Consider the following 22,036-nt stretch of genomic DNA (forward strand, 5'->3'; position numbering starts at 1 on the left):
TTCTTGATAGGGATTTTACCACTTGCAAAAATAGGGATAAAAACACTTAAAAATACTTGCAAGAGTAAAAGGTTATCGTAGTATAGCAGCTCAAGTAAAGTCGATCTCCACAGGAATTTAATGAATAATTTATGTAAATACCAAATATTAATTAATTATTTGAAAACAAAGTTTGGAAGAGGTTGATTTTATGACCTAAAATATTAAAAATGAATTTAATTAAAAACAATTAAATAAATTAGCAACATAATAAAAAACAAAAGAAAATAGTTTTGAAAATAAATTTGAGCACTAGGGTTCCGCCGTCACCTTAACAATCCTACGTAGTTCTTCCAATTACTTATGAATTACACATGCATATTTGAAGGTTAGGTTTTCCTAAAGTATGGCCTACTTGGAACCTCCAACATAGAATGTATATCTAACATGCAACATGTTCGTGGCATCCAGATCAAATGTGAACATGTAAGACTCATTTAGTTTTGTGAAATCCTTTTGAAAAACCATATAACCCTTAAGACATGTCGTCCATCCTAAGAAGTTACACATATTAACCACAAGAAGCCAGCGCCAATTTCAAGGACAACCCTCCGCCAAAATTGCATCAAATTACTTTTGACTAACCAGATAAAATAATAAAAGAGAAAATAAAAGGTTTCCTATTTGAACTAAAATTTGGAGTTCTCAGAAAATCAGACTTTTGACTAACCAAATCAACTCCGATTTGGTACCAAAAAGTCTCTTTTGAAAGCTGGAGACGTCCCCTACAAATATTCAGAAGGAATCTTCCTCAAAATATGTCATCTTGACCTTCAAAATACTCAAAACGTTCAGAAACATCAATATGGGAAAACTGCGCGTTGGGCCTTTATTTCTTCACCACGGTCAAAAGGCTTGATAGAAAAATTTGGAATTCTTGAAAGACTCACGAACATCTTTCAATTGGAATCATTCCAAAATTCATCCGTTTGGTTACTTTTTGCTCCAAAGGAAGTCGAATGTCCTACATTGAAAATATATAACAAAATATCAAAGTTCTACCAAAATAATCAATAAATTAATACTAAAAATAAGGTAAAATATATAGTATAATATCGACCTTTTGGAAAAACATAGACTCGTTGAGCTCTCATAAACCACATAAGCCACAAACATAAACATTAAGATAGGGCATCATAAAGACTGAAAGCTAAAAAATGTGCAAACATCTAAATGTGAACGGAAGAAAAGAACACCACCACATGAAATAATGCATTTCAAGAGGTAGATTAAAAAGACAAATAAAATACATGGAAGAGCAACAAAAATGATATCCGTTGAAATTGCAGTTCCCCTATTGACTAAATGAAAATAGAACATCAAAAATCAGATTCTGTTTTCTAATCCAATTTGGTGCCTAAGGAAGAATTTCAGCATTCAGTCAATTAAATGTGTTCAATGCCATTTCTTCGTAGTGAAAATTCCATATAACTAAGTAAAGTAAAACCAATTAAACCCCAACCACAAACCCAAATTAAACCTTCAATGAAACTCCAAATTAAACTCTTAATAAAACCCAAATCAAATAAGCAATCAGGAAAAATAAAAATACGCCTATTCAAAGTATTGCATAACTGAGAAAGCTATATTTCTAAGAAAAATTAAAACCTTTTTACAAAAGACACCTACTGAAAAATCTCACATTTGTAAAGATTGGAAGTTTTTGCTCTAATTTTGTTTCCTTCACCTGTTTAAAGTTAATTTCCTCTCTCTGTTTTACAACTCCACTCACACATATTTACAACATATTTACAACTCTTTTGCAAGAATCAGGACTCAAGATTGATGAGTTCTCAAGGGGAAACCTAGATGCAACTACAAAAGAGCTCATTAAGGAAAAAAACACTGGCCTATTCATGTTTCAATTAGGGTTGTACTTTTCTTTTCTCATGGAACAATGGTAGGAGGGACTTGATAATCCATCAAATAAATTAAGAACACAAAATTATTTTCCTTGTAGTTGTAGACAGTATGTGATAAGTTATTCAATGTTAGTTTTTCTTTCGTAAGATTTGTTCATCACATTGCATCATATAATCAAACATCCCTCCAAACTTAAAAGCTTGCAGTGCCAATTATTTCATTTGATTGAAAATTACATGGGTGAATAAACCCTAAGAGCTATGGTTTAGAAGTAAAAGGTTGAAATTGTTTACCTTGAGCATATAGGGCTTCCTGCAACCAATTGTCAAGACTTGTGTTTGATCTACATACATGTCAAGAAAAAAAATAAAAAATTTATCATAGAAATACATAAGGAAGCAAGAATTGCAAAAACAATCCATCAACAAAGGAGCAAAACAATAAGTAAAACAGGCTTCTAACACCCTTATCACACTAATACAGAAGCAACAAAGCATGGAGAAACAATCTAGCAACAGAGGGATATTCAAAGGATGTAAAGCAGAAAAGGAACCTCAATTCGATTTGTTAAGAAGGAAACAGCAGCAAAGCATGAAGAAACACATAAATGAGCACAGTGCAACCCCCTAAGTTAAAAACACACAAACCCGACTTTAATAGTGTAGGAAACAGTGCACTAAACAGATCAATCTTCCTAATACCCAACTAAATAGGCTATAAACATCCATTACAATTTTATTGAAACAAAAAAAAATGTCAATCACAGTTTTAACAAAGCAAATGGGAAACCAAACAATAAACAATGATTTATTAACAGTGTTTTACCTGTTGAATCAGAGGACAAAATTGAAAACCCTCTCATCTCCCATACCCCCCTCAGACATCCTCTCCTTACCAACCTCGTGAGGTAACCCATTAACCCCCAAAAATGCATGGCATGTGTCGATGCAAATTTCTGCCGTCTTCAATCTTAACGAAAATACACTTGCAAAACAATCAACACCTTTGATCAAAGACCTAAGCCTCACATGCCCACGAGGTGGGGGGGGGGGGGTTAGGTCAACGAATCTCTGATGCCTAAGTTAGTTTCTCTGAGAGAGTAAAGTGTTTGGGGCTTTTTTAAGGTTGCGAAAGTTCTAAAAATTTGGTAGAATATGGGGTATATATAGGGTTAGGGCCGGCCATATAGTGTTTAATGGAGAGATATTCTCTAAATATTCCCAAGATATTTAATAAGAGATAATATCTTGAGATAATGGGGTAATTATCCCTAATTGATTTAAATTAGGATTACTTACTTGATTGGAGTCAATCTTCAATTAGGAATGTATTAAAGATAGGATTTGGGTAATTAATCCTTATCTTTAATTCCTTGCCAAGGGCAGGTGAGCTGTGGGCAGTTGTGTTCAGATGCTGAGACCTCAAGGGGTGTGAGCTACACGTGGGAGCATCTGAAAAGCCTGCCAATTTATTGAGGGCAATCTTGTCTTTCTCGAATAAAAGTCCACGTCTCACCTCTAAAATATTTGGGATTATTTTAGGCTCCACAAAAGCCCTTACACCTACTGTGCTGCATGTAGGAAAAAGATAGTAAGTGTAGGAATCCCAAGCTGCTTAGGCTTGTAGAATTGCTTCCCAATTTGAATTCTTGATATAATTGCCCTCAATTCCTATTTAATTTTGCCTTAAGCAGCGGATTAAATAAATTTGGAAAACAATAATTATTCCGACAAGGAAGAGAAGCTAGAGGAAATTTTTATTCCCCCTCCCCTAGCGTTCTTCTTCTCTTTCCCTTGCAAAGAGTCGTCTCTTGTTGTAGTTCTTCTTCTCCTTGCCGCACCAAGGTAAGAAAAATTTGAATTTTCTTCTTCTTGAATTTTTTGGGAGTCTTGGGACTTGAAAAGTTGGCTTGGCGAGTGTCGTGGGTGTGGGTAACATAAGGCATGGATGCCTCAAGGCTGCATGGTGGTGCGGCATGGGTCGGCTAACTTGGGCCAGGTGGACGGCTCGGCTAAGGCTGAGGGGATCGGCGCACTGGGGCGTGGAGAGACCGGCTTGGGCCGGTTCTTCAAGGCTGTTGGACATTGGGCCATGCAAGCGAGAAGAGAAGGAGAAAGATCAACATGGGTCGACTCTCTTGCGTGCATAACCTAGGCCAAGAGGCCTGGGCTTGCCTTGGGGCGCGTTGAGCACGGAAGAAAGAAGGGAAGGAGAAGCAGGCCTCCCTCCATGCCGCGTCTTTTCCAGGAGGCGCGATTTGCTCCTTGAAATGCGCTCCTGCTCAATGTTCCCTAAATGCAGTTCGTGCGATGATGGAGTTCTCGAACTTGAGCAGGTTCTTTGATCTTGGCTTGACCATAAATGAGTTCTGGTACTTCTTTGAGATTGGCTACAAGGAAGGTGTGGGGCAGCTGAGCTCTCGGTATAGGCTGCTCGATGCTTCTAGCAAAAGTGACCATGAGTGGGCGAGAGATACCTTGGAGGTGAGCGGAGAGTAGGAGTCTAAATCTTCTGCTGAGTTGCATGTCCCAACTACCTTTATCAATGGTAAGTGAACTGCTTCATTCTTGTCCTGCTTAAATTTTTGTTGAGTTCCTTCATGACTTCAATTTATTGATATTTTTTCTTACTTTGCGTAGATTTGGAGTTTGGCTCAACTTCAAGGACTTTGGCAGATGTAAAGAAAGTGCACGTTGCCTTAGGCATTCCTGCTGAGTACTGTGAGTGGGGTTGGCTGCTCATCCCTCTTCGTTTAGAGAAAAGTGGCCTGCCTTCGAAGGAAGAGATAAAGCGGATAAAGGACGAGGTGCTCGCCTGATTGCTGCTATAAAGCCTGCTGCCAATGATGGTGGAAAGAAAAGGTCTTCCTTACCTGCTTGTGAGCCTTCAGCTGAGAAGAAGCCAAATACTTCTTTTGTTGCTCGTGGGAGCTCGTCTATTGCCGCAAAGCTTGTTATTAATCTAACTTCCCCCAAGGGGGTGAAGAAGACCGTTGAAATTGAGCCTATAAAACTTGGTGCTTTGAAGGTGACTTCCTCCATCACTGAGAGACTTGCCCAACAGAAGGGTTTGGTGGGGCCTTAGGTGTACGGGTTTGTATCGAAGCGTCCATCGGAAGCTAAGTCTGGATCGGCTTCTGAGAGGCTCGTTGTTATGAAAAGCGGGAAGGTGGATTATGCTATTAAGGTGGTGCCGAGGCATGTTCCTCATTCTGCCATGACTGACTCGTTTGCTGAAATGGGGAAATCTGCTTGCACGGGTAGTTATGAGAGATCCACTGAGCATGAGGTTGGAGAATTTCCCGAGGTTTGTGCGCTGTTGAAGGCTGACCTAGTTGAGGACATCGATGCATGTACCAAGTTTGTTGACAGTGTTAGGAAAGTTGTCGTTTGCTCAGACTCTTTTGCGAAGCTTCCTGCCTACTCGATGAGGACTTCCCTGATTGATATAATGCATAAGACTTTGATCTTGGCAACTGAGGCTATGTGTGTTGATCAGGATGCTGTCAAGTGTGCTAAGGAGGCCGAAGTGGCGTTGGTGGCTCAGCTTTGCTCGGCTGCTGAAAATATTGAGAAGCTCAAATCTGAACTCGCCGTTTTAAAGGGGTCTGATGTCTCTGCCCCCACTTATTTGCAGCTAAAGATAGCTTATCAAAAGGTTGCCCATTTGAATGCTAGGTTTAGTGCGACTCAAGCTATGTTGGAAGTTGCAGAAAAGGAAATCAGTCGTGTTTCTCCGGTGGTCGAGGACTTTGAGCTTGTTAATTCGAAGCTACGATTTGCTTGATTTGCCAAGGACAAGGAACTTATCTTCATGCATGCTGAAGTGTCTTGTCTTAATGAGGTTGCCAGTAAGCTTGAGTCCAAGGAGATAGATCTGCAAGGTGTGCTGTCTGCTAGCGAGAACCTGAAAAAGGAACTGGATGAGCTGCAGGGTGCTCACACTAGGCTTGTTGATAAGAATGCGCATCTGAAGAATGAGAAAGCTGGTCACGAAGTGCCACTTAATTCTTGTCAGGCCGATTTCTACAAGCTTGGCTATATAGACCATCTTCAGGGTAGGCCGTTGGATTATGAGTTTTTCGAGAAGGACTTCGAGACTTTTTCCATTTCTCCAGTTTATTTGCTTGATTTCTCGTTTGAGGCTACCTTTGGTGGAGCAGCTGATGGTCAGGCAGTCCAGGCAGGGGTGGCTGAGGATGAGCTGATGGAAGCTTTGGCTACTGGGAATGGCATGGCTGCTGAAGGCGTAGCAGTCGAGGAACCAGTGGTTGTACGAGTTGCTAAGGAGTAGTCTTTTTACTTAGACTTAGGAGTTTTCTTCTTTTCCTTTTTGTTCTGCTTTATTTGAACTTTGCTGGCCTTCAAGTCGGTTTATCAATTTGCTAGAAATTTAATAAATAACTTTCCTTGTTTTTGCTTCATCCTTCTATTCGCCATGTCTTTTGCAAAACTTTACCGTATGACGAGCGGCTAGGTGAACTGTTTCAACGAAGCAGTTGATCCCATGTCGTCACTTAGGTTTTTGTTTCGGCTTCGGGGCTTCGAGAGCCTTGCCTGCTTGAGGCGTCTTGCAAAACTTTGTCGTAGGACGGGCAGTTGAGTTGGCTACTTTGATGAAGCAGTTAACTCATGTGGTCACTTTAGGCTTCAGTTTTGGCTTTGGGGCTTCTAGAGCTTTACTTGCAAAAGGAAGAAATGCGAGATATCTAACTTATAAAGTCGGTGGCCGAACTCGTTGTCTCCATAGAAGGCAGACGAGTTCGCGTAGCTACTATAGCTATGAATCTTAACTTTAGGTAGCTTCGTGAGCTTTAGCCTTTCTGGGGCGTATTGCAAAATTTTTTAACCTATAGGGCTAGCGTTCGAACACGTGTTTCGCGTAGAAAGCAGAGGAGTTCTTTTGGCCACTATGGTTGTATTCCGGCTTTCAAGTGGCTTCTTGAGCTTTGGCCCTCATGGGCTTGTTGCGAGATTTTTTACTTATAGAGCGTCGGCCAGACTCATGCTTCCGTAGGAAGCAGAGGAGATCCGCGTAGCTGCTATAGTCGTGACACTCGACTTCAGTGGCTTCTTGAGCTTAGACCCTCCCAAGGCATGTTGCGGGATTTTTAATTTATAGAGCCGTCGGCTAGACTCATGCTTTTCATAGGAAGTAGAGGAGGTCTGCATAGTTGCTATAGTTTTGACATTTGACTTTAGTTGTTTCTTGAGCTTTGGCCCTTCCGGGGCATGTTTCAAGATTTTTTACTTATAGAGCCATCGATCGGACTCATGCTTCTAGTAGGAATAAGAGGAGGTCTGCCTAGTTGTTATAGTCGTGACACTTGACTTTAGTGGCTTCTTGAGCTTTGGCCATCCTAAGGCATGTTGCGAGATTTTTTACTTATAGAGTCGTCGGTCGGACTTGTGCTTCTCGTAAGAAACAGAGGAGGTCCGCGTAGTCATAGCAGGTGTAAGTTTAGGCTTACGGGCTGCCTTGGGCTTTTAGTTGTCGGGTTGTCGACTAGGTGTCTTACTTACAGAAGCAAACAACCTGGGTAACCACTTCAGGCGTCATCCCTGGCTCTCGGAGGAGTTTTCTGGCGTGAGGTGTAGGTGAAGTCGCTCATTAGAGGCTATATCCTTCCGAGTCACAACTTTGATCCTATAGGTCACTTAACTAGTATTGCAATACTTTAAAACCAAGCCGCTTCATGAAGATTTGCACATCTAGGATGGACCATTTTATCATGCGAATTCTTTCATGGGCAAGGGTCTTACACTAAACATTTCTTCCAGTTTGAGACCTGGGATCCTGCAGAATTAAATCCTTCTGTTGGCTAAGTCTATTATAGGGGAAGGACTATCATGGCCAATTCTGGGAGTCGTCTGTCGTAGATAGTCAATGCATTCAGGGGGAACTGAGCAGTCGTACAACCCATCCACGTCTGGATATTCTGGAATAGTTTACCTTTTCGCACTGGAGAGCATACCTTAGATGGGTGTTGGGGAATTAGTTTACTCTTTCGTGCTGGAGAGCTTACCCAGATGCGTGTCGGGGAATTAGTTTACCCTCTTGCGTTGGAAAGATTACCCAAATGAGTATCGGGGAATTAGTTTACCCTCATGCGCTGGATAGCTTACGCCATGTCTGCGGGGCAATGGGCATCTTCTGCTTGTCACAGGGTTGGTCAATTTGTTTATGCATTGGCCTAGGCTTGGGAATAATTCCTTCAATCTTCATTGAAAATAGAGGCTTTCATTAGCTTTGGCAGTAATGGCATAACAACAGATAATTCTCGGCATGCGAGGTCTTGTTCATCGAGCTGTTTGAGTCTTCAAACTTTTTTTGTCTTGAACAGGGTCCAAGGAATGGTGGGAGGTCACACGTAGTACTTTCTCAGGTTGTAGGCATTCCACTGCTTGTTGATTTCTTTGTCTCTCGTAGTGGTGAGGGTGTAGCTGCCCTTTCCGCCTACTTGGCTGATTTTGTACGGACCTTCCCAGATGGGAGCCATCTTTTTGGAGCCTTCCCGTCGGGTGGTCATGAAGGCTTTTCTAAGGACTAAGTCTCTTGGCTGGAACTACCAGATTTTTGCCCTCTTGTTGTAGCTGGAGAGGAGTTGCTCTTAATAGGCCACAATGTGGTTGATAACATTCTTGCGCTCTTCCTCTGCCAAGTCTAAGTTGGTGGCCATCTCCTTTTTGTTCTACTCAAAATTAGGCAGTATAGTGTTGATGCTTGGCACCATGACGTTGGGAGGGATGATCACCTCAGAACCATACGCTAGGGAGAATGGAGTTTCACCGGTTGCTCGTCTGACCACTTGCCCTTCTTTTTTGAGAGGGTCTTCTTAAGGCAGTCAATGATGGTCTTGTTGGACGCCTCGCCCAGTTCGTTGCCCTGCGAATACCAGGGCATGGACATATGCTGCTTGATGCCATATTTTTTGAAGCAGCATATGATGTTATTCCATATGAAGCGTTATATGTCCGTTTGGGTAATTGTAGTCATGGGTTCGGCTTCGATCCATTTTGTGAAATAGTTGGTTGTTACAATCATCATGCCTCTGCCCCCAATGGCAAGCGACATTGGTCCTACCAAGTCGATCGCCCACTGCATGAATGGTCAAGGGCTCGGTGAAGTTCATTGGTAGGTAGTGCAGGTATGGGTTTAAAGTGCTGGCAGCTGCCGCACTTTTGTACATACTCTTTGGCATCTTGATGCATGGTTGGCTAGTAATAGCCAGCGTTGAGAGCTTTTTGTGCCAGGGAGTGGCCTCTAGAGTGGTTTCCAAAGACGCCTTCATGGATTAACCTAAGAATCTTCAGGTCGTCGGAAAGCGATAGGCAGTGGAGATGTGGTCTTAAGAATAATCTTCGAAAGAGTATGTCGTTCCACATGTAGTAGCATGTTGCCTTCATCTGGAGCTTCCTGAACTCCAGTCTGTCTACTGTAAGCGTTTCATTGACTATGTAGTCGATGATTGGATTTTGCCAACTTGGGGTTGTACTGATATGTGCCATCTTAACTACTGGTTCATCTTCTATGCTTGGCATTTCCAAGTACTTGACTGGAATAGAGCGCCTGAGCTGATGGTCCAGTGTGGAGCCTAGGCTTGCTAGTGCGTCTGTATGGGTATTTTCTGCTTGTGGAACCTGAGTGAGTGTGTATGCCTAAAACGTAGCTAGCTACTATCGTACATTCTCAATGTATCAGGCCATCCTTGGATGCTTTTTTGTGTACTCATTTGAGGTTTAGTTGGTGATTAGTTGGGAATCGGAATAGATCGCGAGCTTTTTCACTGCTAGGTCTTTCGCCAATCGAAGTCCTGCTAGAAGGGCTTCCTACTCTGCTTCGTTGTTTGACGCCTTGAAGCTTAAAGTGATCGCCTACTCGAGCATTGAACTGTCCAGGGTAGTGAGAACTAAGCCTGCTCCTGATCCCTGGTAGTTGGATGATACGTCAGAAATTTCTTGCAAGTGGGGCTGGTGCGGCTACGGTGTGCTCGGCTGCTTCTAGAGCATTTTTGGGTTGAGTTGCTGCGCTCGTCGGAATGTCCGCCAATTTTCACGCCTTTAAGATCGTGCGTCTGGGCTGTGAGGAATATCGTGTCATAATGATGACTGTGTACGTCTGAAGGTACGCTTGAGCTTTCGAGTTGCAACAACTAGCATCAAAATCAAAGTTTTGATTTTTGGGTATCTGGCTTCCGTATCGAGGAGAGCTTTTGAACTGTAGAATACAGGTGGTTGGGCCCGCCCCCAACTTTTATCGTATGAGGGTAGAGCTTATTGCTGCTTTAGATACTGCTATATAGATACATAGATCCTCCGTTGCCTCTAGCTTGGATAGTTGGGGAGGTAGGTAGCGAGAGGAATCGGCTGAATGCAGCTGCTCATCAGGTCAGACCTTAGATCTCCTTTAGAATAGTGGGGGATTTCATATCCGGGATCACTAAGATCTTTTTTGGATGTATGTTCAGCGTGGTCTGACCGCTGCTTAGGGACAAGGAAGATGTGCTCAGTGTTTTCTTTGGGTTTCTATCCTAATTCATCTGCTAGGGCATTGTCAACCTTGACGCCATCTTCTTGACCTGCCTACTATGATTGCTATTTGGTGGAGGTAAAATCGTCTTTCTGCACTTCAGCTGCTACTGCTGAGGCGAAAGACTTATTCTTTTACTATTTGAGAACTTGGTGTACGACTTAGGTGTCGTGCCTCCCTTTCCTAGGGACCAGTCTCTGCGTTTTTCTCCTGGCTTGCTTTTGTTGTTGAGCGGTTTATCACTCGCCTTCTTCTGAGTTTGTTCCGCGTCTTTGTGCGTTTGCTCAAGCAGCTTCTGGGAGCATTTTTCCTCATCCCAGAGGGAGTGATTTTCTGCCAAAGCATAAGAGTTTTCCAAGGATAGGTTTTTGCCCATAATCAGTTCCCCAAAAAATGGATGATCTGCTGGAAACCCTTTTTGAAAAGCTGAGCATGCGATGCGGTCATCACATCCGACTATCTTTGCTTTCTCCGCCTTGAATCTCTTAACGTAAGTGCACAGTGACTCCTTCGGGTCCTTCTTCATGCAAAAGAGTTGGTCAAACTTCTTCTTGATCGAGCGATAGGATGAATATTCCTTAGTGAAAACCAAAGAAAGTTCGTTGAAGTTCCAGATTGAACATGGCGGCAGGGTGTAGAACCAGTCTTACGCCTCGCCTTCGAGCGTCGTGGCAAAGATCTTGCATATGAGAGCATCATCGTTGGTGTAGAGTGTCATGGCACTTCAGTAGTGCATCAAGTGCCTATCCGGATCTTCATCTCCCTTGAATAAGGTGAAATGTGGTGGGCTGAACTTCCGTGGTAGATCCGACTACTCGATCTCGTCTATAAAGGGTGACTTGCTCATATTGGCCATATCTCTACGAAGGGCATCGTCAGTAGTGTCACTGCGCTAGAATCCGTGCAGCTGCTCTACTACAAGCCTTCGTACTTCTTCCTGGATTTACGCCTGGTGGGGCAGCGGAGCCTCCAGCTACCCCCAGTGTAGATTTGCAGGTCCATGTTGCTCTTCCGCTCGTCATGCTCTTCTGTGTCTCGGTTGCAATGCACGCGGTTCACCCTGTGCTGTTCGCTGTCGCTCTGGACTGCTCACGTGCTCTTCACTGAGCATTATGCGGCAGCCTACTCCGTTGCCTCGTAAGATGATCTCTTTGTGGGCCTAGCCTCATGTGGATGCTTCTCCCAGAATGTCCTATGTGCTCATTGGAGTACGAACCCAACCTCAAATACACATTGACTTATGAGCTAAGTCGGGAATGAACGATTCTCTGTGCATTTAGGTAGCAGAAGACGTTTCCCCGAAAGCCCAAACGAAAGCGCACACTACCTGAACGCACGGTTCATGGCGGGCTGAGCGGCTTTTTACCGGGACGTCGCTGGAATGAGTCACGTTCTTCCTCCTTTGTCTTGCTTCAGGACACCTCATTTGGGGCATGCTGCATCTTGATGTGCTTGAGAAGTTGGTTCACCAAGGTGGTCTGTTGCGCGAGGGCTTTCATCAAATTGGCGGCCTGCTATGGCAGGTGGTGTTTGCTTTTTGAATTGGAAAAGTCTAGATGATAGGCTTCTCCATGTGTGGTGGAAGTATAGTGGACTGCAGGTACAAAGTTTGAGCCCAAAGTGGGCATTCTTGTGGTCGAAATCTGGATCGTTGGAGGTGGCCTTGGAATGGATTGGGTCGCGAGCCGGGTCGTTGAAGCGGGTTGCGAGGAGCATTGGACCGACGCCTGCTCGCCTTGGGCCTACATGGTCGTTAGGCTGCCACATCATGGCCTGCTGCTACATTAGGCTAGGCCTCTTGCCCTGGGCCTACTGTGGCAGCTGCCAAGTTTTGGGCCTATTGCTCGTGGGCTTAGAAATGGACCTTGGCCTCTTGCCTAGGGTTTGGTAGGGTGTGAAGCTGCAGATGCAGCGGTGGTAGGAATGGCGTCGTGGCCTAATAGCCTTGCCATGGCTACTGGGTCACGGTGGTGATTGTGGTGGCGCGGCTCCGTGGTGGTAGGGCTCCTCCAGTGTTGGGCCTTGAAGACCTCCGTCGTAAGGCTATGTCCTCGTCTCCACTCTCCGGTCCAAATCCTTACACATAGGAGGTTCTATTCGTCGTAGTTTCTGAATTTCCTACCATTTTATCCTTTCTTCAGGGATTGATGGAAAAAATAATTGATACGACGTGTGAGAAATTCAACGTAACAGAAAATTCAAAAAACTAATGCAAGAGGCTTCTTCGATTATTTTGAATCAGCTCTCAATGAAAGCACCAATTTGTCGATGCAAATTTCTGCTGTCTTCAATATTGACGAAAATGCACTTGCAAAACAATCAACATCTTTGATCAAAGACCTAAGCCTAACGAACCCACGAGGTGAGGAGGGGGAGGTTAGGTCAACGGATATCCGTTGCCTAAGTTAGTTTCTCTGAGAGAGTAAAGTTTTTAGGGCTTTTTTAGGGTTGCAAAAGTTTTGAACATTTTGTAGAATATGGGGTATTTATAGTGCTAGGCCGGCCATATAGTGTTTAATGGAGAGATATTCTCTAAATATTCCCAAGATATTTAATAAGAGATAATATCTTGAGATAATGGGATAATTATACCTAATTGATTTAAATTAGGATTACTTACTTGATTGGAGTCAATCTTCAATTAGGATTACTTACTGAGACCTCCAGGGGTGTGAGCTGCGTGTCGGAGCATTTGAGAAGACTGCCCATTTATTGAGGGCAATCTTGTCTTTCTTGAATAAAAGTCCACGTGTCGCCTCTAGAATATTCAGGATTATTTTAGGCTCCACAACATGCTCTCTGCCCTCTCTCTCTCTCTTCCAATCCATCTTTCTCAAAAAATATGAAAAAAATCTCTAAATATCTCTACCACTCAGTCGAAATCATGCTTTTTGCCCTCGCTCTCTCTTTCACTCTCCATCCTTGTCTAAAAAATTCAACAAAATCCCTAAATCTCTCTCCCACCCAGTCAAAACCCCTAGCTCCCATCTCTCTCCAACCTGTCAGTCCCTTTGTCCCCCTCCTCTTATCCCCTAACGACCCTTTGACGAATGCATCACCTACAGCCACACCCACCAGCCCTCGAGCCAAAATTCTTGGTGATCCTCTCCCTCCAACACGTCAACCTTCTTGTTCACTTTCCGTCTCTCTCCCCAATTGAAAGGCCACATCCAGCCCAAAGACCCAAAAGCCTTTCTGAAGCCCAACGTCAAAAAGACCTAAAACCCTTTTTCTGAAGCCCAATGGCAATTTTGCAAATAACATAAAATCAGGAGGTAGAGAGACTCAGTGGCACTTTCGTAAATAAAATGAAATCGAGGCAAAATTGCACAGTGCCGCTCCCCTTCTACTTTAGACTAAAGTAATACCAAGTTGGGTTGTAGGAAACAAAATTATTTAGGATGTAGTCAATTTGGATTTCAAAGGATTTTAATGGATTGTTTTAAGTGACAGATTTTAAAGGACTTTAATGGACTTTATAATTCTATATGAATTTTGGTAGATTTATATGGGTTTATTTAAAAAAAAAAAAACTAATGAAAAGAGCCTTGAGAACTTTGAGTTTTAACGATAAAGACAAAATAGTAAAGTGAATAATACCATGATTGACTTTTTAGTGTAAAAATATGGTTTTTCGTTAAAGTGAATAGTACCAGAAGCTTTTCGGTAAAGTTTCCTTTATTTTATAGGTTTCTCTAGATTTGTATAGATTTTTTTTGGGTAAATTAAATAAAACTACCCCAACTATAGGTCGAACCACAATCTCATACCACATGTTTTAAACATTGTAATGTTATAGCTCAACTTATGATTTCGTTGCAATATCAAACCTCCGTTAAATTTTCATCAATTTGACTGTTAAATGATGATGTGGCAAAAGTAGGCTCACTCCTTTGTCAACTAAAACAAAAAATTACTTAATTATTAATTTTTTATTTAACAATTAAATTTAATTATAAATTAAATTAAATTTTTATTTAACAATTAAACAATTTAAATGAATTACAAAAAAAACTATATGTTCCTTTCTCCCCAGAATCGTCCCCCTTCGTTCTCACCTCACTCCCTCCCGTGTCCCCTCCTTCCTTGTTCTCCTTAAACACGGCCAAATTTGGAATATTGGATCTAAGTGGAGTACACCCGAAACGGATCTAAGCGGGGAAAACGACTGGACTCCACCTTCCAGATTTGGGTACGCCCCAGAGTTATGCCATGCCGAAATGGCATATTTTGGCGCAGACGAAGATGCTGGAGCTCTTGATGTGGTTATGGACGAAGGTGGAGTTGAGGCCGAAGCAGTGGTGGATGTAATCGAGGCCGTGGGCGAGGTCAGTGGCGATCTAAGGGAGAGGCAGCGCTGGAGGTCGGGGAAGGATTCTGGGCTAGTCCCCAGTGTCTCTGTCTTCTTCTCTGCCATGGAAGCACTAGAGGTTGCAGCTAGCTTGCCTTGCGCTTGCAACGCCACCGTCGAGCACATCAAATCTAACCCGAAGAAAATGGGGCAATTCAATTGATATCTTTGAGAGAAATTTTGACAAAAGAAAAATAATGGAGAGAAAATGGGGCAATTCAATTGATATCTTTGAGAGAAATTTTGACAAAAGAAAAATAATGGAGAGAAAAAGGGACTGAAATGTCATCAGAATCAAAGGAAAACTAATGAAAAGGGTTTGAAAATTTTGAGTTTTAATGATAAGGACAAAATAAAGGGTAAAATGAATAGTACAAGGTTTGACTTTTTAGTGTAAAAATGTGGTTTTTCGTTAAAGTGAACAGTACGGGGGCTTTTCGTTAAAACTCCCCAGAATCACGGAGAAAGAGGTTTGGTGTTGGAAGCAAAGAACTTTTCTAGGGGATTAATCTAGACCGTTCATTTGGGGTTGAACGGTAGAGATTGAACAATCCCGAGGACCTAAACCCTAAATTTAATTGTTCAATAAAAATTAATAGTTTGTTATTAATTAATTAATTTTTTATTCCAGTTGGCAAAGAAGTGGAACCTGCTCCTGCCACATTATCATTTAACAGCTAAATTGACATAAAATTTAACGGAGGTTTGAAATTGCAACGAATTCATAAGTTGAGATATGACATTACAATGTTTAAAACATGAGATATAAAATCGTGGTTCGACCCATAGTTGAGGTAGTTTTGTGTAATTTACCTTTTTTTTCATGGATTTCTTAGGATTTTTATTGGACTCCTACAATATAAAATGAATTTCTTTTTGTACACATCTAAAGATGATTCATGATCAACGGTTGGGGATTGTTTTGTTGCCAACTTGGTTTCAGATGACATCTAGACCAAGCTAAATCCCTACTATTCGAACGTAACCCAAGCATACAAAATTAAATCTTTGCTTTAGAGCAAATCCAGCAGGGCCTTTAGTCCGATAGACCATGGACAAAACAGGACCAAATCGATAGGGCAATCAAGTCCAGCCCATGTGGGCTTCAGCGCCGGAGAGGGCTCGAGCGATAGGCCCGACACGAATCGCTGGACCGAGAGCCCAAGATGGAGATGATGCAAGGGTGACATCAGCCACGATTTAAAACATGGGTCATCGGACCCCTCGAGGGAGAACACCAGAATATTTGGCAGGGATTTATCTTGATTCCGATCTCGACTTAAAACTCTATAAAAAACTGTAATTTAAGCACAAAAATGATGGTAAAATTAAAAGGAGCAAGATTCTACCACTGTGAGTAACAATCGTGGTCAAGATTGGCCAGGTTTGGTCACGGAGCTCGCCAGATTCTGGAAAAACGAAACAGAAAGCATGCACAGCAAAAAGAACAAAATTTAACCATCAAGTCTTCACTCATAATCACAACACCAACAAGAAAATCCCAAATATTCAAATGAACAAGGAAATCTCACCTGAAACTACAAGCTAGAGCTTGAAGCTTTCAGGTCTAGGATCACTGCACTTCCCAGTGCACCGATGGTGCATGCAAGGACCCGGTTATGTTCCTAAAGTTGCCAGGAGTCCAAATATACAAGTTCTAAGTTCACGATGTGAAGAAATGGTAGGGAATTATTGTGAAGAGAGAGAGAGGTTTCAGAAATGAGGGGAAAGGGTTGCGTCGGTAGAGGGAGAGTGAGAGAAAGAGGGCTAGGTGAGGGAGCCGGTCAAAGTAAAAGAAATCCCACAAGTAATTATTTTGTATTATTTTATAAAATAAAAAATACTAATATTTTATTACCTACTGCCATGGCTATTCAATGTAGAGGTGGAGATGCAAAAGAAAGTTATTGTTCATTAAGGCAGTTACTGTTCATTAGAGGCTATTCAATAGTGACTTGCCTTAGGGGCCTTTGCAATGGTGGATTTGTTCTTAATAGCTAACAACTCCAAGTACAAGACAAAAATAATATCATCCTAAAGCTTACATCTATTTGCCGTTTTAGCTCCCGGAACTAAAAAACTTGGAACCCAATTCACCATTTTTCACCTCAACTCCCAAGTTACTCAAAACCCCAAAATCCCATAGTCCAATCCCTCTAATACTCTCCATTTTCCCACAGGTTCCTACATTTTCTAGGCTACCAAATAGAATTAAGACACCCGACTAAACAAAAAATGACAAAAAAAAGTAGAGAAGTAATACACAGCAAAATTGGGAATGGGGATTTTGTGATGGGTTCTTGGATTGGGTGGACATCCTTTTGAGAAAGGAGCTTTGTATGTCGTCGTCTTCTTTGCTGAGAAATGGTTCATCTTCCTCTCCAGAGAGAAGAAATGAAATCCTAGGGGTGGAGATTGGATTGTTTAAGGTCATTGGTATTTATACCACCGACCCTCAAATCCCTCAAAATCCCTTGTTCATTGAAATCCTAGCAAATATTGGATATTATCACTACACCTAGACTCTTGTGGACTTTTTAAAATCATAATTGACTACCCATGGATTTGAATGTATTATTTAGAATCCTTTAAAATCCTAATTTGACTACACCATGATTTCAACCTCTTTTAAAATCTAAAGGACTACACCTAGATTTTGAAGTCTAGTAGGGCATGTTTGTTTGACAGGATTAAGAGGGCTTGGACTGGACTAGACTATAGTCCGACGTTTGGTGTGCATCCGGATTAGCTTTAATGAGCTTAACCCGAACTCGCTTGGACTAAGTGCCTCCTTAGCCGTTCTTAACGAGCAACCCCAAAATTGGACGGATTCGTAAGCCAGAGCAAACCGAGAGATTTTCTGCGTCTTCCCTTCGTCCTGTCTTCCCTCGTCTTGTCTTCCCTTCGTCCTTATCTCTATGTTCCCTCAACGTCGTCCTTGTCGTGCTCCCTCATCTTCGTCCTCCTCACCCTCATCTCTGCGTCTTCCGATCTCTGCATCTGCTCGCCCTCATCTGAGTTGTATGGTAAACTTCGATTCTTCTATTAATTTCATGTATTTGTGTTGCAGATGGTAATTTTACTGAGCTTTATTTGATTTTGTTGTTTTGGGTTTGATAATTTTTGAATCATAGAGATCTGCACTTGAATAAATTAGGGTTTTGATATTTAGGTGAAATTGAAATTAGAATTTGGGCTTTTCATAAGATGAGATGGAACTTGGGAATTTAGGATGTCAAAGTTGTAAAACTTGGAAGTCCTACCCACATGTTGTTTTCGATTTTAAAAAATTGGGGTTTCAACAATGGGAGTACTCTGTGCGTGTGTGTGTCTGCGTGTGTGTGTGTGTGTGTGTGTGTTAGTGTACTCTGTGTGTGTGTGTGTGTGTGTGTGTGTGTGTGTGTGTGTGTGTGTGTGTGTGTGTGTGTGTAATTTATGTGTATGTCATTACCAAAAATCCTCGTCTCCAAGCATACTCTCTCCAAGCACCTCTTTCACTGTATGTTTCTATCTACCAAATTAGGATGAATTGATGAGTTAGTGTAGAAGAGTTTCCTCTTCTCGATTTAGTGTTAAAGTCATGTCATTCACTAGAAGGCCTTTCACTGCCAAATTAGGTTAATCGAACATAACTAGGCATAGTTGTTTTGGTATGCTTTAGCTCATATCGAAACATTTGCATTTCTTTAGCTTAACTTTTCTGGATGATGAGGTCAATTATTCTGTTTGCATATTCTAATGTCACTGAGCATGGATAACTTGATTGTGCATTTCTCTTTTCTCTTAAGTTTTTGTGTACTGTGTGTGTGTGTTTGTGTACTCTGTGTGTGTGTACTCTGTGTTTGTGTAATTTCTGTGTGTGTGTGTGTCTGGTTGTGTACTCATTAACATGGGGGGGGTGTGTGTACTCATTACTGTGTGTGTTTGTGTACTCTGTGTGTGTGTGTAATTTATGTGTGTACTCATTAACGTGGGGGTGTGTGTGTGTGTGTGTGTGTGTGTGTGTATAATTTCTCAGTGTGTGTGTGTGTTTGTGTGTACTCATTAACGTGGGGGGGTGTGTGTGTGTGTGTGTGTTTGTGTACTGTGTGTGTGTGTGTGTAATTTCTCTCTCTGTGTGTGTGTACTGTGTGTGTGTGTGTGTAATTTCTGTGTGTGTGTTTGTGTACTCATTAACGTGGGGTGTGTGTGTGTGTGTGTGTGTACTCATTACTCTGTGTGTGTGTGTCTTTGTGTGTACTCATTAACGTGGGGGGGGGGTGTGTGTGTGTGTGTGTGTGTGTTTGTGTACTCTCTGTGTGTGTGTAATTTCTGTGTGTATGTGTGTGTTTTTGTGTACTCATTAACGTGGGGGGGGGTGTGTGTGTTTTTGTACTGTCTGTGTGTGTGTGTTTGTGTGTACTCATTAACGTGGGGGGTGTGTGTGTGTGTGTGTGTGTGTGTTTGTGTACTGTTTGTGTGTGTGTGTGTGTACTGTGTGTGTAATTTGTATGTGTGTGTGTGTGTAATTTCTGTGTGTGTGTGTGTGTGTGTGTGTTTGTGTGTACTCATTAACGTGGGGGTGTGTGTGTGTGTGTGTTTGTGTACTGTCTGTGTGTGTGTGTGTAATTTCTGTGTGTGTGTGTGTGTGTGTGTGTGTTTGTGTGTACTCATTAACGTTGGGGGGGGGGGTGTGTGTGTGTGTACTCATTACTGTGTGTATATGTATTTGTGTACTCTGTGTGTGTGTGTGTGTTTGTGTGTACTCATTAGCGTGGGGGGGTGTGTGTGTGTGTGTGTGTGTTTATGTACTGTGTGTGTGTGTGTGTGTTTGTGTGTACTCATTAGCGTGGGGGGGTGTGTGTGTGTGTGTGTGTGTTTATGTACTGTGTGTACTCATTAACGTGGGGGGGGGGGGGGAGCGAGAGAGGATGAGGCAGGGAAGGGGGTAGGGTTGGTCTAGAATTTTTGTTCCAACTGGAAGTCCTCCTTGCAACAATCTCTCTGCTTTTCTCCTCATGTTGCGGTTGAGTTTCATTCAAAAGATTAGTGTCCGGTTTGAACTATTTTTGTCCTTACTTAATTGCTCATCTTTTGATCTTGAACTAGAATGGATGTTTTTTTTGTGGTCTGTGAGTTTAGTTGGTGTGTTTAGTTGGTGTGTTTCTGTGTGTGTGTATCTTTAGTTGGTCTGTGAGTGTGTGTGTGTGTGTGTATTCTGCACTGGAAGTGTGTGTGTGTGCTCTGTAAGTGTGTGTGTCTGCGTGTGTGTGTATTTAGTTTATAACCATGATATTACAATGTGAATGTTTTGTATGCTGAACTGCAATATTCTGTGGTTGTTGGTTGCAGAGAAGAGGAGCATAAACGGAAGGATAAGGCTAAGGCTACTGCATTACAGGTGTCCTTTAATTTCCCTCTTAACATGCAATGCCTAGCAATTGTGACTTGACTGGTTATTTTTTTTTGTTGATCCAACATTAATTGTGACTTGGCTGGTTATTTTTTGGGCTGTTAATGCAGTTACTTGTTTCAGAATTCTTTGTATACCGTTTATTTTTATCTAGTTCATTTCGTATCATAATCACTTCATTTCCATCACCCTTAATAACAGTAAATATTACATATATAATGTCCTTATTTAATTTTCCTTTTTTTTTGTTTGGATAGATATGGATCGAAGGAAGCTTTTATTGATCTTATTGTTAGAGATGTCTCATTTAGAGACCATTTGCATTTGTACGATTCTTGTGTTGATGTTGGTAAGGGCCAAACAGAGACATGTTGAACGACCCACTTTGACTAACCGTTCACTTGTTAGACAAGAGATTAGTTTGTGTTATTTAAATGGTATAATAGGGAATACTGATATTGAATGTGTCAACGAATTGAGAATGGATAGAAGGACTTTTGCCATATTATGTGACTTACTTCGTCAAGATGGGAGGGTAAAAACTGATGGTTTGGTGTCTGTAGAGGAGCAGGTGTGTATGACTTTACAAATACTAGCACATCATACTAAGAATCGTAGTGTTGGCGGTAGATTTTATAGGTCGGGAGAGACTATAAGTAGGTATTTCAATAGCGTATTGCAAGGAATTTTGCGATTACAAGTTATCCTACTAAAAGTCCCTCAGCATGTGCCTATTGATTCTACAGATCCTAGGTGGCGATGTTTTAAGGTATGATAATTTTTTTTCATTTTCCCTAAGCTTTAACTCTTCATTCCCTTTGTATAAATTAACAAAAGCTTAATTTTTTTTAATTTTTTTTAGAATTGCTTGGGAACAATAGATGGAACACACATTGATGTGCATGTACATGAAATTGACAAACCAAGATACCGAACAAGAAAGGGTCGAGTCGCAACTAATGTGTTAGGTGTGTGTTCAGGAAATATGCAGTTCATATATGTGTTTCCGGGGTGGGAGGGTTCCGCATCAGACTCTAGAGTGCTACATGATGCAATTACTAGGCCTAATGGTTTTAAGGTACCAACGGGTAAGAGTATTAGTTAGTCTCAACTTTGTAAGTTAGGTCTAGTTTTGTTTGTCAACGACAAAACACTAATAACGTTTTTTTTTATTAGGTTATTATTACCTTGTAGATGGTGGTTATACAAATGGTGAAGGATTCCTTGCACCCTATAGAGGAATACCTTATCATTTATCTGAATGGGAGGGACGAACGCCTTCTAATAAGGAAGAGTATTTTAACATGAAGCATTCTAAGGCAAGGAATGTAATTGAACGTTGTTTTGGCTTGCTAAAAGGAAGGTGGTCGATACTAAGAAGTCTATCTTTCTATCCGATAAGGACACAAGGTCGAATAATTACCGCTTGTTGCCTACTACACAATCTTATTAGGCAAGAGATGTCTGTAGATCCACTGGAAAATTTGCCAATAATACAAGATGGACAAAATACAGAAGAAGGTGAATATGTTGGTAGTGTTGAAACATCTGACCAGTGGACTGCAAAGAGAAATGCCATGGCTCAGGAAATGTATAATGAGTGGAGAGCAATTAGGAACTAGCAACCGAACTAGCTATATGTGTTAATGATAACATTTTATTTTAGTATTCCTTTTTATCATGCATTTGTTGGATATTAGCATAATTATTAGATTGCTCATCAGTGAATGTTAAAACTTTTTTATTGATTGGATGGTATGCAAATTATTTGGATATTATGCAAATTGATTGGATATTATGTAAATTGATTATTTGTATTGTATTTTAGTACATTCAAATATTTTTTGTTTAGGTATGGATAA

The 22,036-nt window shown here is 41.5% G+C and overlaps 1 protein-coding gene across 1 annotated transcript; it reads left to right on the top strand.

Moving 5' to 3' along the window:
- Nucleotides 1-20,612: 20,612 nt before the first annotated feature.
- Nucleotides 20,613-21,807, top strand: LOC126606225 (protein ALP1-like). Its single transcript, XM_050273581.1, has 3 exons — nucleotides 20,613-20,943; nucleotides 21,037-21,262; nucleotides 21,351-21,807. The coding sequence occupies exons 1-3, from the start codon at nucleotides 20,656-20,658 to the stop codon at nucleotides 21,794-21,796; spliced, it is 960 nt and encodes a 319-aa protein (XP_050129538.1). The 5' UTR covers nucleotides 20,613-20,655; the 3' UTR covers nucleotides 21,797-21,807.
- The last annotated feature ends 229 nt before the right edge of the window (nucleotides 21,808-22,036 follow it).

This window comes from Malus sylvestris, chromosome 16 (assembly GCF_916048215.2).
Source record: "Malus sylvestris chromosome 16, drMalSylv7.2, whole genome shotgun sequence".
Taxonomy (NCBI): Eukaryota; Viridiplantae; Streptophyta; class Magnoliopsida; order Rosales; family Rosaceae; genus Malus; species Malus sylvestris.